This window comes from Heterodontus francisci, chromosome 6, assembly GCF_036365525.1.
Source record: "Heterodontus francisci isolate sHetFra1 chromosome 6, sHetFra1.hap1, whole genome shotgun sequence".
NCBI classification, from domain to species: domain Eukaryota; kingdom Metazoa; phylum Chordata; class Chondrichthyes; order Heterodontiformes; family Heterodontidae; genus Heterodontus; species Heterodontus francisci.
In genome coordinates this window covers 79829173-79847442 of record NC_090376.1, presented here as the reverse complement: position 1 = coordinate 79847442, position 18270 = coordinate 79829173, and the positions used below count along the sequence as shown (strand labels likewise).

Sequence of the window (18270 nt, the reverse complement as noted above, 5' to 3'; positions counted from 1 at the left end):
GGGGAGTACTGGTCAGCATTGATTCTGACCAAGGGACCCATTTTACAGGCGCGGTCTGTCAGGAAGTCAGTCGGCTACTGAACATTACGTGGGATTTACACTGCCCTCACCACCCACAGTCCTCGGGCCAAGTGGAGCGAATGAAGCAGACCCTAAAGCAACGACTATCCAAGTATCACCAAGAAGGAATACCATGGCCCCAGGCGTTGCCGATAGTTCTGTGCAGCATTAGGGTGACTCCGAACAGAACTACGGGCCTGAGTCCATTTGAAATAATAACAGGGAGACCCATGTCTCTGCCAGGAACAATTGATTTGCGAAAAGCTGATTGTCACCTGAAGAGTGACGCTCTACTAGAATATTGTCAGAACCTAACAAATGCTATCAGTTCTGCTTCCTCGCAGGTATCGGCAGCTTGGGGTGGCCCATCAGAAGGAGGGCATGACATCGTCCCAGGAGTCTGGGTCTACGTGAAGAAAATACATGAAGGACCATTGGGCGCCAAGTGGGAGGGACTTTTCCAGGTGCTATTGACCACCCAGGCAGCAGTTAAAGTCGAAGGGAATAAAGCCTGGATACACACCTCTCACGTCAAGCGAGCAACCCGTGACTAAACACCGACCCGCTATCAGGACGATTACCATTTGCCAATATGTTCAGAATTTGTATTATCCTCTTTGCACGCATTTTAAGTATCTGCTTGCTTTTGGCTAACCAAACCTGTCCACTTTGGGGAACTAATCGAGTGTCCAGGGAATTGCACATTAACCCTTTCCTTTACATGTTTTATACCTATGCCAAGGCAGCTAACATCTCTAGCTGTTGGGTACGTGCACACATGCCCATCCATTCCAGAGAAGGCATTCCATTACGGCCCATACCTCTTAATACATCCCAGATGGGATGGTGGCTGACAACCCATACGTTGGAACAGGGGGTTTGCGACCCCCCTTCCTATAGGTTCGGGATTCGCCAGAACCTGATGTCATCCGGGTATATCGATAGCTAGCATGTGGAGTTCGTATACACCTCCCTTTAATGGCTCGAGTACAGCTCCTTATCTTGCATTGACCAATACCTCAGGAGTGGGACGGCCAATGGGAATAGTGTGCATGTCCCGTCATTTGACCGATGGCTACCCCGTCGGTAATAGCATTTGCAACTATACAGTGTTCATAGACCCCACCAGGCGACAACGTCTCCATTTCCTTTTAATCACACAGGTCAAAGCCATTGGAATCTCACGTTTCTGCCCAAGGCCCTAGATGCGTCCAAATTCAACTCCTATAATGGCACTTACTTTATTTGCGGTCATAAGGCCTATCCCTGGTTACCGAAACTTTGGATGGGAGCATGTTATTTGGGTTATGTTACAGCTTATATCCGGCACTTGACCTCCCTGCCTGTGCCACCTCACTGGCAAAGGATGAGGCGAGCTATCTCGGAGACGGAGAGATTCTTTGCGATCTTGTTTCCCTGGTATGGGACAGCTAAGCTGGCCAGGGAATCTATTAACGTGGCCTCTGTCCTAGAAAAGGTGGCCAATGACACCTCCGAAGCCCTGGTTAAAATAAATGCAGAAATGGCAGCCACTCGAACAGTGGCCCTTCAAAACCGAATGGCCCTAGATTTTATCCTTGCAGAAAAGGGGGGTACATGTGCCTTGATAGGGCCCGAATGCTGCACCTACATTCCAGACAGCTCCGAAGAGATCTCTAATCTGGCAAAGCACATCCAAAAGGAGATAGAAAAGCTCAAACAACCCCCAACACCTACCTTATGGAGTTGGGCAACCGGGTGGTTGGGCTCAATAGGGACCTCAATGGTACAGGGTTTGATCTTTTTTGTTATAATCATAACTTTGTATTTTATGTTTTTGCTTATTAAGTGCTGTTGTAAACAAGTAACTGAAGCCCCTGCCAAACTTATGCCTTTACAGAGCTCCCACCGCCCCCTCTTGTGGCACAAGTGGGCGACGTATTAAGCGCAATCCCTCCGGGTGTTGAAGGCTGTTTCTAGACAAGTAGAGACCATTAAAGGCACCAAGGCGGGATTGATGGATGATTCTTAAAGGAGTTTGAAGAATCAAAGGGGGGATTGTGGGAACAGATTAAAAGTGACTGTGGGAACAGATTAAAAGTAAGCTAATCAGCTAACAGACTAACTGTGAAGCTGTGGAGCCAATTTGTAACAATAACAAGCAGAAGCTAACAGGACAGCTGCAGATAGCTTATTAGCCACCCATTGTTGATGGTCAGTCTAACGAGTTCACCAATCAGGCTCTGACAGCACGAAATTGCAGAAGTCTGCAAACCACTCAAACAAGGGGGGGGCCTTACTAGTTTGTTTGAATAACTATCAGAAAGGCTTGCTGTAGTGAGCATTGGTTCTTTGTTCGTTTCTCTTGCTTTGCTTTTTGTTTCTTTTGTAACTTTGCAATGTAACAACCATATACTGCAATAAAGTTCCTAAAAGTTACGGTTGGACTTCGTCTCTCTTTGTAATCGATGGGATCCAACAGCAAGTAACGACTCAATATTATATACTCTGAGGTTTCACCTGATTAATTTTTAGGTCAGTGAGAAACTTTGGAGCATCTTTCCTCCAGAGATTCCATGCACCAGGTAGAGCTCATTACAAGAGAAATTGTGTGTGCTGTGGAAGAACAGATTTGATACACTGAATAGCTGTTCCATAATTTACATTTTGGATAAACCAGGGATCCTTCAATTTGTAGATGGGTGGCATCTGGATTTAAATGAATAAATTTTTGTAATTTATTTTTCACATATTGCTGTTTACTGCTCATTAACATGCATTTATCCCTATAATAACTTTAGTGTAAGGAAGGCATACTGATAATCATCTATAGGAACATAGGAGCAGGAGTAGGCCATTCAGCCCATCGATCCTACTCTGCCATTCAATATCATAGCTGATCATCCCCTTCAATGTCTTTTTCCCACACTATTCCCATATCCCTCTATGTCATTGATATTTAGAAATCTGTCAATCTCTGCTTTAAACATACTCAATGACTGAGCTTCCACAGCCCTCTGGGGTAGAGAAATCCAAAGATTAACAAACCTCTGAGTAAAGAAATTTCTCATCTCAGTCCTCAGTAGCTTCCCACTTATTTTGAAGTTGTGTCCCCTGGTTCTAGACTCCCCAGCCAGGGGAAATATCTTACCTGCATCTACCCCCTCTATCCCTTTAAGTATTTTGTAGCTTTCAATGAGATCACCTCTCATTCTTCGAAACTCTAGAGAATACAGGCCCAGTTTCTCCAATCTCTCTTCATAGGATAGTCCCGCCATCCTAGGAACGAGTCTGGTGAACCTTCGTTGCACTCCCTCAATGGCAATAATATCCTTCCTAAGCTAAGGAGACTAAAACTGCAGTACTCCAGGTGTGGTCGAACCAAGGTTCTATACAATTGAAGACTTCACTACTCCTGTACTCAAATCCTCTTGCGATAAAGGCCAACATTACATTAGCCTTCCTAATTGCTTGCTGCACCCGCATGTCAGCTTTCAGTGACTTACTGACGAGGACACCCAGGTCCTTTTGTACATCTACACTTTCTAATCTCTTACCATTTAAGAAATACTCTGCACATCTATTCCTACCAAAGTAGATAACCTCACATTTTTCCACATTATATCCCATCTGCCATGTTGTTGCCCACTCACCAAGTCTTTCCAAATCCCCTTGAAGCTGCTTTGCATCTTCCTCACAACACACATTCCCACCTAGTTTTGTGTCATCCACAAACTTGAAAATATTACATTTGGTCCCCACATCCAACATACATACATATATATATATATATATATATATATATAAATAAAATATATAGTGAGCAGCTGGAGCCCAAGTACTGATCCTTGCAGTACCCAACGCATCACAGCCTGCCAACACGAGAATGACCCATTTATTCCTACTCTCTGCATTCTGCCTGTTAACCAATCACTTTCTTTTGTTGCAGCAGCTTTGACAGAAGTGGAGGTGCGGAGCAAACTTGCAGCTGGGAGGTCAGTTTCAGTGTAAGTTAAAGTTAATTCCCTTTTGTTTTCGGAGGACCAGGAGACTGCTGGGTAAGTAAAAACTATATATTTGGGCGGTTTAAAATCACTTTCTTTTGGTGCAGCAGCTTTGACATAAGCGGAGGTGCGGAGCGAACTTGCAGCTGGGAGGTCAGTTTCAGTGTAAGTTAAAGTTAATTCCCTTTTGTTTTCGGAGGACCAGGAGACTGCTGGGTAAGTAAAAACTATATATTTGGGCGGTTTAAAATCACTTTCTTTTGGTGCAGCAGCTTTGACAGAAGCGGAGGTGTGGAGCGAACTTGCAGCTGGGAGGTCAGTTTCAGTGTAAGTTAAAGTTAATTCCCTTTTGTTTTCGGAGGACCAGGAGACTGCTGGGTAAGTAAAAACTATATATTTGGGCGGTTTAAAATCACTTTCTTTTGGTGCAGCAGCTTTGACAGAAGCGGAGGTGCGGAGCGAACTTGCAGCTGAGAGGTCAGTTTCAGTGTAAGTTAAAGTTAATTCCCTTTTGTTTTCGGAGGACCAGGGGACTGCTGGGTAAGTAAAAACTATATATTTGGGCGGTTTAAAATCACTTTCTTTTGGTGCAGCAGCTTTGACAGAAGCGGAGGTGCGGAGCGAACTTGCAGCTGGGAGGTCAGTTTCAGTGTAAGTTAAAGTTAATTCCCTTTTGTTTTCGGAGGACCAGGAGACTGCTGGGTAAGTAAAAACTATATATTTGGGCGGTTTAAAATCACTTTCTTTTGGTGCAGCAGCTTTGACAGAAGCGGAGGTGCGGAGCGAACTTGCAGCTGGGAGGTCAGTTTCAGTGTAAGTTAAAGTTAATTCCCTTTTGTTTTCGGAGGACCAGGAGACTGCTGGGTAAGTAAAAACTATATATTTGGGCGGTTTAAAATCACTTTCTTTTGGTGCAGCAGCTTTGACAGAAGCGGAGGTGCGGAGCGAACTTGCAGCTGGGAGGTCAGTTTCAGTGTAAGTTAAAGTTAATTCCCTTTTGTTTTCGGAGGACCAGGAGACTGCTGGGTAAGTAAAAACTATATATTTGGGCGGTTTAAAATCACTTTCTTTTGGTGCAGCAGCTTTGACAGAAGCGGAGGTGCGGAGCGAACTTGCAGCTGGGAGGTCAGTTTCAGTGTAAGTTAAAGTTAATTCCCTTTTGTTTTCGGAGGACCAGGAGACTGCTGGGTAAGTAAAAACTATATATTTGGGCGGTTTAAAATCACTTTCTTTTGGTGCAGCAGCTTTGACAGAAGCGGAGGTGCGGAGCGAACTTGCAGCTGGGAGGTCAGTTTCAGTGTAAGTTAAAGTTAATTCCCTTTTGTTTTCGGAGGACCAGGAGACTGCTGGGTAAGTAAAAACTATATATTTGGGCGGTTGAAAATCACTTTCTTTTGGTGCAGCAGCTTTGACAGAAGCGGAGGTGCGGAGCGAACTTGCAGCTGGGAGGTCAGTTTCAGTGTAAGTTAAAGTTAATTCCCTTTTGTTTTCGGGGGACCAGGAGACTGCTGGGTAAGTAAAAACTATATATTTGGGCGGTTTAAAATCACTTTCTTTTGGTGCAGCAGCTTTGACAGAAGCGGAGGTGCGGAGCGAACTTGCAGCTGGGAGGTCAGTTTCAGTGTAAGTTAAAGTTAATTCCCTTTTGTTTTCGGAGGACCAGGAGACTGCTGGGTAAGTAAAAACTATATATTTGGGCGGTTTAAAATCACTTTCTTTTGGTGCAGCAGCTTTGACAGAAGCGGAGGTGCGGAGCGAACTTGCAGCTGGGAGGTCAGTTTCAGTGTAAGTTAAAGTTAATTCCCTTTTGTTTTCGGAGGACCAGGAGACTGCTGGGTAAGTAAAAACTATATATTTGGGCGGTTGAAAATCACTTTCTTTTGGTGCAGCAGCTTTGACAGAAGCGGAGGTGCGGAGCGAACTTGCAGCTGGGAGGTCAGTTTCAGTGTAAGTTAAAGTTAATTCCCTTTTGTTTTCGGGGGACCAGGAGACTGCTGGGTAAGTAAAAACTATATATTTGGGCGGTTTAAAATCACTTTCTTTTGGTGCAGCAGCTTTGACAGAAGCGGAGGTGCGGAGCGAACTTGCAGCTGGGAGGTCAGTTTCAGTGTAAGTTAAAGTTAATTCCCTTTTGTTTTCGGAGGACCAGGAGACTGCTGGGTAAGTAAAAACTATATATTTGGGCGGTTTAAAATCACTTTCTTTTGGTGCAGCAGCTTTGACAGAAGCGGAGGTGCGGAGCGAACTTGCAGCTGGGAGGTCAGTTTCAGTGTAAGTTAAAGTTAATTCCCTTTTGTTTTCGGAGGACCAGGAGACTGCTGGGTAAGTAAAAACTATATATTTGGGCGGTTGAAAATCACTTTCTTTTGGTGCAGCAGCTTTGACAGAAGCGGAGGTGCGGAGCGAACTTGCAGCTGGGAGGTCAGTTTCAGTGTAAGTTAAAGTTAATTCCCTTTTGTTTTCGGGGGACCAGGAGACTGCTGGGTAAGTAAAAACTATATATTTGGGCGGTTTAAAATCACTTTCTTTTGGTGCAGCAGCTTTGACAGAAGCGGAGGTGCGGAGCGAACTTGCAGCTGGGAGGTCAGTTTCAGTGTAAGTTAAAGTTAATTCCCTTTTGTTTTCGGAGGACCAGGAGACTGCCGGGTAAGTAAAAACTATATATTTGGGCGGTTTAAAATCACTTTCTTTTGGTGCAGCAGCTTTGACAGAAGCGGAGGTGCGGAGCGAACTTGCAGCTGGGAGGTCAGTTTCAGTGTAAGTTAAAGTTAATTCCCTTTTGTTTTCGGAGGACCAGGAGACTGCCGGGTAAGTAAAAACTATATATTTGGGCGGTTTAAAATCACTTTCTTTTGGTGCAGCAGCTTTGACAGAAGCGGAGGTGCGGAGCGAACTTGCAGCTGGGAGGTCAGTTTCAGTGTAAGTTAAAGTTAATTCCCTTTTGTTTTCGGAGGACCAGGAGACTGCTGGGTAAGTAAAAACTATATATTTGGGTGGTGGCTGTACCCGAGACACTACACGTGTAGTGTCTCCCACCCACCCTCCTCCTCTAACCAAAAAAAAGGACTCTGGTGTGTTGATAAGGTAAGCTTTTTATTTAAAAAGTTCTGTCCATCGGATTGCTAAGCTAACAAGTTTTGACTTTTTTTGGTTTTTCAGTAGATTTGTTGGGAATTTAGAATAGTGGGAATGGAGGTTAAGGCAGTTGTATGTTCCTCCTGCAGAATGTGGGAGGTAAGGGTCGCCAAGAGTGTCCCTGCTGACTGCATCTGCGGGAAGTGCACCCAACTCCAGCTCCTCGAGAACCACGTTAGGGAACTGGAGCTGGAGCTGGATGAGCTTCGGATCATTCGGGAGGCGGAGGGGGTTATTGAGAGGAGTTATGGGGAGGTAGTCACACCTCAGGTAAAAGAAGTAGGTAGATGGGTTACCGTCAGGGGAAGGAGAGGGAACCAGCAGGCAGTGCAGGGATCCCCTGTGGCCATTTCCCTCAACAACAGGTATACCGTTTTGGATACTGTTGCGGGAGACGACTTACCAGGGGTAAGCAATGGGGTACAGGTCTCTGGCACAGAGTCTGTCCCTGTTGCTCAGAAGGGAAGGGGGAAGAGGAGCAGAGCATTAGTCATTGGGGACTCCATAGTTAGGGGAACAGATACGAGGTTCTGTGGGAACGAGAGAGACTCACGGTTGGTGTGTTGCCTCCCAGGTGCCAGGGTTCGTGATGTCTCGGATCGTGTTTTTGGGATCCTTAAGGGGGAGGGGGAGCAGCCCCAAGTCGTGGTCCACATAGGCACCAACGACATAGGTAGGAAGAGAGATGGGGATTTAAGGCAGAAATTCAGGAAGCTAGGGTGGAAGCTTAGAGCGAGAACAAACAGAGTTGTTATCTCTGGGTTGTTGCCCGTGCCACGTGCTAGCGAAGCGAGAAATAGGGAGAGAGGAGTTGAACACTTGGCTGCAGGGATGGTGTAGCAGGGAGGGTTTTGGTTTCCTGGATAATTGGGGCTCTTTCTGGGGTAAGTGGGACCTCTACAAACAGGATGGTCTTCATCTGAACCACAGGGGTACCAATATCCTGGGGGGGAGATTTGCTAGTGCTCTTTGGGGTGGGGGGGGGGGGGGAGCGGTTTAAACTAATTCAGCAGGGGAATGGGAACCTAAATTGTAGTTCCAGTGTACAGGATGTTGAGAGTAGTGAGGTCAGGGATAAGGTTACAAGGACGCAAGAGGGCACTGGCAAGCAAGAACTTGGTTTAAAGTGTGTCTACTTCAACGCCAGGAGCATCCGGAATAAGGTGGTTGAGCTTGCAGCATGGGTTGGTACCTGGGATCTCGATGTTGTGGCCATTTCGGAGACATGGGTAGAGCAGGGGTAGGAATGGATGTTGCAGGTTCCGGGATTTAGATGTTTCAGTAAGAACAGAGAAGATGGTAAAAGAGGGGGGGGGGGGGGAGGTGTGGCATTGTTAATCAAGGAGAGTATTACAGCGGCAGAAAGGACGTTTGAGGACTCGTCTCCTGAGGTAGTATGGGCCGAGGTTAGAAACAGGAGAGGAGAGGTCACCCTGTTGGGAGTTTTCTATAGACCTCCGAATAGTTCCAGAGATGTAGAGGAAAGGATAGCGAAGATGATTCTCGACAGGAGCGAGAGTAACAGGGTAGTTGTTATGGGGGACTTTAACTTTCCAAATATTGACTGGAAATACTATAGTTCGAGTACTTTAGATGGGTCAGTTTTTGTCCAGTATGTGGAGGGTTTTCTGACACAGTATGTAGACAGGCCAACCAGGGGCGATGCCACATTGGATTTGGTACTGGGTAATGAACCCGGCCAGGTGTTAGATTTAGATGTAGGTGAGCACTTTGGTGATAGTGATCACAATTCGGTTAGGTTTACCTTAGCGATGGGCAGGGACAGGTATATACCGCAGGGCAAGAATTATAGCTGGGGGAAAGGAAATTATGATGCGATTAGGCAAGATTTAGGATGCGTAGGATGGGGAAGGAAACTGCAGGGGATGGGCACAATCGAAATGTGGAGCTTATTCAAGGAGCAGCTACTGCGTGTCAGGCAGTATGTACCTGTCAGGCAGGGAGGAAGTTGTCGAGCGAGGGAGCCGTGGTTTACTAAAGAAGTTGAAGCGCTTGTCAAGAGGAAGACGGCGGCTTATGTTAGGATGAGACGTGAAGGCTCAGTTAGGGCGCTTGAGAGTTACAAGCTAGCCAGGAAGGATCTAAAGGGAGAGCTAAGAAGAGCAAGGAGAGGACACGAGAAGTCATTGGCGGATAGGATCAAGGAAAACCCTAAGGCTTTCTATAGGTATATCAGGAATAAAAGAATGACTAGAGTTAGATTAGGGCCAATCAAGGATAGTAATGGGAAGTTGTGTGTGGAATCAGAGGAGATAGGGGAAGCGTTAAATGAATATTTTTCGTCAGTATTTACAGTAGAGAAAGAAAATGTTGTCGAGGAGAATACTGAGATTCAGACTACTAGGCTGGATGGGATTGAGGTTCACAAGGAGGAGGTGTTCGCAATTTTGGAAAGTGTGAAAATAGATAAGTCCCCTGGGTCAGATGGGATTTATCCTAGGATTCTCTGGTAAGCCAGGAAGGAGATTGCAGAGCCTTTGTCCTTGATCTTTGTCGTCATTGTCGACAGGAATAGTGCCGGAAGACTGGAGGATAGCAAATGTTGTCCCCTTGTTCAAGAAGGGGAGTAGAGACAGCCCTGGTAATTATCGACCTGTGAGCCTTACTTCGGTTGTGGGTAAAATGTTGGAAAAGGTTATGAGATAGGATTTATAATCATCTTGAAAAGAATAAGTTCATTAGCGATAGTCAGCACGGTTTTGTGACGGGTAGGTCGTGCCTCACAAACCTTATTGAGTTTTTCGAGAAGGTGACCAAACAGGTGGATGAGGGTAAAGCAGTGGATGTGGTGTATATGGATTTCAGTAAGGCGTTTGATAAGGTTCCCCACGGTAGGCTATTGCAGAAAATATGGAAGTATGGGGTTGAAGGTGATTTAGAGCTTTGGATCAGAAATTGGCTAGCTGAAAGAAGACAGAGGGTGGTGGTTGATGGCAAATGTTCATCCTGGAGTTTAGTTACTAGTGGTGTACCGCAAGGATCTGTTTTGGGGCCACTGCTGTTTGTCATTTTTATAAATGACCTGGAAGACGGTGTAGAAGGGTGGGTTAGTAAATTTGCGGATGACACGAAGGTCGGTGGAGTTGTGGATAGTGCCGAAGGATGTTGTAGGGTACAGAGGGACATAGATAGGCTGCAGAGCTGGGCTGAGAGATGGCAAATGGAGTTTAATGCGGAAAAGTGTGAGGTGATTCACTTTCGAAGGAGTAACAGGAATGCAGAGTACTGAGCTAATGGGAAGATTCTTGGTAGTGTAGATGAGCAGAGAGATCTTGGTGTCCAGGTACATAAATCCCTGAAAGTTGCTACCCAGGTTAATAGGGCTGTTAAGAAGGCACATGGTGTGTTCGCTTTTATTAGTAGGGGGAGCGAGTTTCGGAGCCACGAGGTCATGCTGCAGCTGTACAAAACTCTGGTGAGGCCGCACCTGGAGTATTGCGTGCAGTTCTGGTCACCGCATTATAGGAAGGATGTGGAAGCTTTGGAAAGGGTGCAGAGGAGATTTACTAGGATGTTGCCTGGTATGGAGGGAAGGTTGAGGGACTTGAGGCTGTTTTCGTTGGAGAGGAGGAGGAGGAGGAGAGGTGACTTAATAGAGACATATAAGATAATCAGAGGGTTAGATAGGGTGGATAGTGAGAGTCTTTTTCCTCGGATGGTGATGGCAAACACGAGGGGACATAGCTTTAAGTTGAGGGGTGATAGATATCGGACAGATGTCAGAGGTAGTTTCTTTACTCAGAGAGTAGTAGGGGCGTGGAACGCCCTGCCTGCAACAGTAGTAGACTCGCCAACTTTAAGGGCATTTAAGTGGTCATTGGATAGACATATGGATGAAAATGGAATAGTGTAGGTCAGATGGTTTCACAGGTCGGCGCAACATCGAGGGCCGAAGGGCCTGTACTGCACGGTAATGTTCTATTCTAATTCTAATCTAATCTAATCCGTGCCAGTATATTACCTCCAATCCCATGTGCTTTAATTTTGCTAACCAGCCTCCTGTGGCAGACTTTATCAAAAGCCTTCTGAAAATTCAAGTATACTACGTCCACTGACTCCCCTTCATGAATTCTGTTCGTAACATCCTCAAAAAATTCCAACAGGTTCCTCAAACATGATTTCCCTTTCATAAATCCATGTTGACTATGCCCAATCAGATCATTATTATCCAAGTGCCCATTTATCACATCCTTTAGAATAGATTCTAGCATTTTCCCTACTCTTGGGCGAACAGGTCTGTAGTTCCCTGTTTTCTCTCTTCCTCCCTTAAATAGTGGGGTGACATTTGCTGCCTTCCAATCTGCAGGAATCTTTCCAGAATCTATAGAATTTTGGATGATGATCAATGCATCCGCTATCTCCATAGCTACCTCTTTCTGGGATGTAGAATATCAAGTCCCGGGGACTTATCAACCTTCAGCCCCAATTTCTCCAATACACAACCTTCATACTAATACTAATTTCCTTCAATTCCTCATTCTCCCTTGGATCTCTAATTCTGGGAGATTTATTGTATCTTCCTCAATGAAGACAGACACAAAGTAATCATTTAGTTTCTCTGCCATTTCTCTATTCCCCATTATAAATTCCCCTGACACTGCCTGTAATAGACCCACATTTGTCTTAGCCAGATGTTTCCTTTTTACATACCTATTGAAGCTTTTACAGTCTGTTTTTAGTTTTTTTGCTAGTTTACATTCATATTCTATTCTCCCTTTATCAGTTTTTTGGTCCTCTTTTGCTGGATTCTAAAATCCTCCCAATCCTCACTGCTATTTCTGGCAACTTTATAGGACTTTTCTTTTGTCATACAATCCTTACCTTTGTTAGCCACAGTTGACTGCCTTTTCGTTTGGGGGGTTTTGTGCCTTGAAGGAATGTATAATTGCTGTAAACTATGTAATAATTCTTTAAAGACTATCCATTTCCTATGTACTGTCATACCTATAATTGTGTCCTGCAGCCCAACAGTTCAGAAATTAAGATTAGAATCAATTTATTATTAGACAATAGCTAACTAAACAGTTCAAAGACAATAATCCATTTATGTATTTAAAGCATTACCAAACACAATAACTACAATTGGTTGGTGATGCACCATATAGTGAATAACCAAATATTACAAAGACTCTGACCTGTTCTTTTAATATCTAAAAATATATCTAAAGTGCACTAAATGAATTATCACCTGCTGACCTTTACAATAGTAAGAGTTTAGTTTATGTTTTGATGGAGCATGCAATGTATACATCAAAACATTGAGCATTTACCCAAGTAGGTAGGCATATAACTATGTTTTAGTATCATAGACTACTATAATTGAGTAGTTGTGACAATATAAACCAGTGTTACTGCAGTTCATAAATTTTGTACCATATTGCTCAGTATTTGAGAAATCAGTTTCAACTTGAGCAAATTGCTGAGATATGCAAGAACATATCAGTCTTGGCTGCTTTTGTCCACTTCGCAGTCAGTTTAAGAATGATCGTGGCCAAGATTTGTCATGGTAGAGTGTGGTGGCATAAATCATTTTTTTTCTCCTTTTTCAGAACAGAATTTCTCATTCCAGTAAATTCATTGGTAGTCGGTAGGATCAACCTTATACTGCCAGGCTGTCCATGGCCAATTTAAATTTAAACTGCCCTATTACTGTTGTCAAAGGACTAATCTATTTTGAAGTGACCACTGCTATAAACTACAAGTGTTATGATCACAGGGCAGTAATGAAAATGCATACCCACTGTGGATTTGGCAGACAAGTCTCTATCAAAGTCAAAAGAGGACTGTGCAGATAAACAAGAATGAACTCAATTTTGGCGCAGCTGTACTCTTGCTTTGAATTAATCTATCTTTCACATATCATTTCCTAATCATGCCTATATAACTAGGACAAATACAAGACAACTTTGTTATTAAAAAGACATGGGAACCGGATGACATTATGTATTAGCATATTGCCCTTTTGATTTTATAACCTAGGTTTTAGCCCAGCTCACATCAATGGGATGAATGTCCCTTCTCCTACGGATTCTTTAAGGGTACCATAGGAGTTTAGGCACCCTCAATTCAGTTAATAACAGCTGCATGTACAGCATAAAAGTCTACACAATTCAGCATAAAATTAGTAATTTTAACTGAGAATAATTAGGATGGCACTCATGAAAGGCAATCATCTATATAGCAATGTTCTCTACATTGACTGGATGCTGAGTCAGAGGGATAATCTTCTAAATTCTGCACCAATGTTCGATTATTAGGGCATTTTCCTCAGGTACTTGTTGACTATTATTGCATTATTACTGTAATGTTGGCTATCCATGTTTGATAACAATAAAATTGTTGCAGTACTTAAATGCCTCGAGATCCAGTTTCTTAGTTTGTGGTAATGTAGACAAAGGGGGACAAAAAGAAATCAGGGTTTCAGATAGCATTGACACTGTGAAAAATCTAGCCACATTGTCATACTTTGTTTTATAATGCTCCTGTAAAGCGCCTAGGGAAGTTTTATCACATTAAAGGTGCTATATAAATAGGAGCTGTTACTGTATTCTAATAATCTAGCATACCCAAGATTAATGTTGCAGTTAAGTCAAGCTGCATATCCAGGCTTTTGATTGGCATTAACAATATATAGTTGGATAGATAGGGAAACCGCAATCACCACTGTTCAGTCTGGCAATGAAATTTCAACTATATTGACTGGTTTATACTTATATAGGTCACAGCAAGATTCAGAAAAAGAGGATGCAAGAGGTAGCAGAGGAGACAAAGTAGGAAACTTATTTTTAAGCAGAGGATCTGCTTGACTAAATGTAAAAACGGTACAGAAAGATAAAACAGGGAAGCAAGGACAAGCAGAATAGATATACAATGAGCCCTTAGAGCGCTACAATGCAAGATTGGGATGCAGAGCCCACTAAAATAACCCAACAGTAGTATTCTCGATTTGACATTTAAAACTAAAACCCAATTTGATTATAAATATTTACGGTATTGGATCTTATTAGCCGAGAAAAAAAAAGTAGTTGGAGATAGTTTCCATGCAAAATCCAAATTTTATCATGTAGGTCGCACTTAAAGAAAACTCTGTAAAGGCAGAGCAAAAAATGTTAAGAATTAATTTTTAAAAAACCATGCTTCAGGAAGAGTTTAAATGCCTGCAATTGGGACCAAATCCAACAGGTAAATTAATGGTACTGCTCTTTGCAGAAATCTTAGTTCTACAACATTTCAGACTTCACTCATTACTTTTGATGAATCTTATAAAGATGATAGATCTTGCAGGATCAGGTTTAATCTTCCTCTTGTTGCTTCAGAAATGCCCTGTTGAAATGCAAGGCTGGATTTTATGGAGGAGGCCGGGCTCCTGGTGCTGGGCAGCCCGCATCGGCCTTCTGTACCCCGCCAGAGCGATCCTCCACTATTTTCAAGCCGAAGTGCCCCACACCGGGAACCCCGTCCCTTTAAAAACAGGGATCCTGCCTCAAAGAGCTGCTGGCCAAACACAGGGCCGGAAGCTCAGCAGTACTACTGGGAGCGGTGGCCACTGACAGTCCTGCAGAGGCCTTGGACCAGGCCCAGCAACGAAGCCCCAGATCTCAGATAGGTGAAGCAGAGAAGCTAAGGCCAGTCTGCATGGCCCTGGCGAGGGGTGGGAGGCTGGCTGTGGTCCAGGGAGGGGGTGTCCATGGAGTTGCAGGTTTTGCCAGTGGGGGTCCTCTGTGGGCCACAGATTGCCCATTGAGGAGGGACCCCCCCACACAAGCCTGCAGGGAGTGCGCATTGTGTTAGATCCCAGTGGCGACAGGAAGAGGCCCTTAAGTGGCCTTTAATAGACCACTTCTTAAGGGCTTCGATTGGCCTCTAAACAGGAAGGCATTTGTCTGCCTATCTGCCCCAGCCAAAAATCACTTGGCGACGGGCCCTCCGTGCCCCCGTCACATTCTACGGCCAGCTCCCTCCCTGCCTCAGGGGGGCCCATAAAATCCAGCCCAAAGTGTGCACTGCACTGTAAAAGCTTTCTTACTCGTGCATCTCAATTGACGTGTGAACAGTTGAAATAAAGAATCAAGTACTTAGATGCTGGTAAATTTTGGAAATATTTTACTAATTTTCAATTTATGCAGCTCCAATCCTCTATTTAACTGATTTGTATTTGAAGAGTTTACAAAAGAGATTTTCGTCATCCTGCTAAAAGATGCAATTGTTTTGAAAGCTTTTCAACTTATGTGGCGACTGAATTAGATGATGTCTGCAATCCCTTCAGGGGAACATTATGTTTCTGATATTAGGATAGCAATTCGCTGACACTATACTCATTAAGCACTGCCTATCCTTTATGAACTGTACACATTTTTCTTTTCCAGTGTCCAACTAGGGCTGCATTGTGCCAATTAAATGACAGCTTCCCTTACAACTTATCCATTTCCAATTCCATTAATGTATTCTGCATACTTAGCTTTTCCCCTCAATTTTTTGTCGTTTTTCCCCTCCTCTTCAGCATTTCCTGTAAGCACTTTGCCTTGGGGGAGGCTCCGGGTACATACAATGTTATCAAGAAAGAGGTAGGTCATTTTCTATTTTAATGCTAGTCTGCCTACTCTTGTACAGGAGATCATTCAATAAAATACCCTTGGTTTACTGCAAAACAACTTCCAGTTATGTTAAATCCATGACTAGTGACAGGCACTATTTACGAACTACTCATTTACATCCATATACTACTGGAAGCAGTTTATCACTACGGGACTAGATAACAGGTCAGGCAGTATCTGTGGAGAGAGAAACAGAGTTAACTTTTCAAATTGATAACCTTTCATCAGTATCCCAGTTCTGATGAAAGGTCATCGACTTGAAACATTAACTCAAGAGCAAGAAGCAGAGATGCTGCCGGACTTGCTGAGCATTTCCACCATTTTCTATGTTTTATTTCAGATTTCCAGCACCACAGTATTTTCCTTTTGTGTTGAGACTACATAGCAATGCTCTGAAATACTTAACTTTGATTGAGTTTTTTGAGGAAGTGACGAAGATGATTGATGAAGGAAGGGCAGTGGATGTTATCTATATGGACTTTAGTAAAGCCTTTGACAAGGTCCCTCATGGCAGACTGGTACAAAAGGTGAAGTCACACGGGATCAGAGGTGAGCTGGCAAGATGGATACAGAACTGGCTCGGTCATAGAAGACAGAGGGTAGCAGTGGATGGGTGTTTTTCTGAATGAAGGGATGTGACTGGTGGTGTTCCGCAGGGATCAGTGCTGGGACCTTTGCTGTTTGTAGTATATATAAATGATTGAGGAAAATGTAGCTGGTCTGATTAGTAAGTTTGCGGACAACACAAAGGTTGGTGGAGTTGAGGATAATGATGAGGATTGCCAGAGGATACAGCAGGATATAGATCGGTTGGAGACTTGGGCGGAAAATCGGCAGATGGAGTTTAATCCGGACAAATGTGAGGTAATACATTTTGGAAGGTCTAATGCAGGTGGGAGGTATACAGTAAATGGCAGAACCCTTAGGAGTATTGACAGGCAGAGAGATCTGGGCGTACAGGTCCACAGGTCACTGAAAGTGGCAACGCAGGTGGATAAGGTAGTCAAGAAGGCATACGGCATGCTTGCCTTCATCAGTCGGGGCATAGAGTATAAAAATTGGCAAGTTATGCTGCAGCTGTAGCCACACTTAGAATATTGCGTGCAATTCTGGTCACCACACTACCAGAAGGACGTGGAGGCTTTGGAGAGGGTACAGAGGAGGTTTACCAGGATGTTGCCTGGTCTGGAAGGCATTAGCTATGAGGAGAGGTTGGAAAAACTCGGATTGTTTTCACTGGAACGACCGAGGTGGAGGGGCGACATGGTAGAGGTTTACAAAGTTATGAGTGGCATGGACAGAGTGGATAGTCAGAAGCTTTTTCCCCAGGGTGGAAGAGTCAGTTACTAGGGGACATAGGTTTAAGGTGCGAGGGGTAAAGTTTAGAGGGGTAAAGTTTAGAGGGGATGTGCGAGGCAAGTTTTTTTTACACAGAGGGTGGTGAGTGCCTGGAACTTGCTGCCAGGGGAGGTGGTGGAAGCAGATACGATAGCGACGTATCGTAGGAAGGGAATAGAGGGATATGGGCCCCGGAAGTGCAGAAGGTTTTAGTTTCGGCAGGCATCAAGATCGGCGCAGGCTTGGAGGGCTGAATGGCCTGTTCCTGTGCTGTACTGTTCTTTGTTCTTTGATGCTGAGGTTACAGCAAAATTTGGCTCTGATGCATACAGACAGCATACATCGTTCCTCTACACATTTTAAGCACTGCAACAGCCCGCAGTCCAAATTTTAAGTTCACTATCTTCTGGAACTTCAATCAGAACTTAAAATAACAAACATCACAGAGGGAAAGCATCATATGTAGAGGTAATGTAAATTGCTGAGAAGTCAATATAGCCTCTCTTGATAAGGCAGATTTCATGACTGATACTGATGGCAGAAAGGAAAAAAGATGCAAGTGGAGAATATAGAACATCTTAGATACTACAGGAAGAAAAAAGTGCATAGTTTCACAAAGATTTATCTTGAATAGGCATCCATGTGATTTTTTTCTCTCTAGATGATTGGCAACCCACTCATGGCATATGGAGTATAATGAAGTTTTACATCATAATAGAGCTTCTAAACATTCTCAAGTGCTCAATTCCAATTTAGACCCAGTTTGAGTGTGAAAATAAAACTGGGAATTCAAACATGATTAAAAAGATTGTTACAATCCATTGTATTACAAGTGTGACAGGTACCAGAAGCAGCACATACCAAAATAATTTTCAAACCAGCTTGATTACTATGAAAAGCATCATGTATTCAAAAATGGCATCTTGCAGAAAAGGATTTGCAAAAATCAGTTTACACAGATTGAACATTGTAGGTTGTAACAATTATCTTCAGCAGAATGTGGTTTATGATTTCCAAAAATGTGGGTTTTGGGATAATCTTCTGTGAAAATTCTCATACCTAAGGATGGAAAAAAAAAAGACAAAAAAGTGCACAGGGATTAGCAACATAATTACCTTTGCAAAATAAACATTAAAATA

At 43.7% G+C, this 18270-nt stretch overlaps 1 protein-coding gene across 2 annotated transcripts in view; it reads right to left on the bottom strand.

Moving 5' to 3' along the window:
* Positions 1-12178: 12178 nt before the first annotated feature.
* Positions 12179-18270, bottom strand: part of hikeshi (heat shock protein nuclear import factor hikeshi) — a 30949-nt gene continuing 24857 nt past the window's right edge. For both annotated transcript variants that reach the window (XR_010975214.1, XM_068033964.1), the window contains one exon: positions 12179-18190. Coding sequence is in view for 1 of the 2 variants with exons in the window: in XM_068033964.1 (XP_067890065.1) it covers positions 18136-18190 (55 nt within the window). In the remaining variant the exon portion in view is untranslated. The remainder of the gene's footprint in view (positions 18191-18270) is intronic.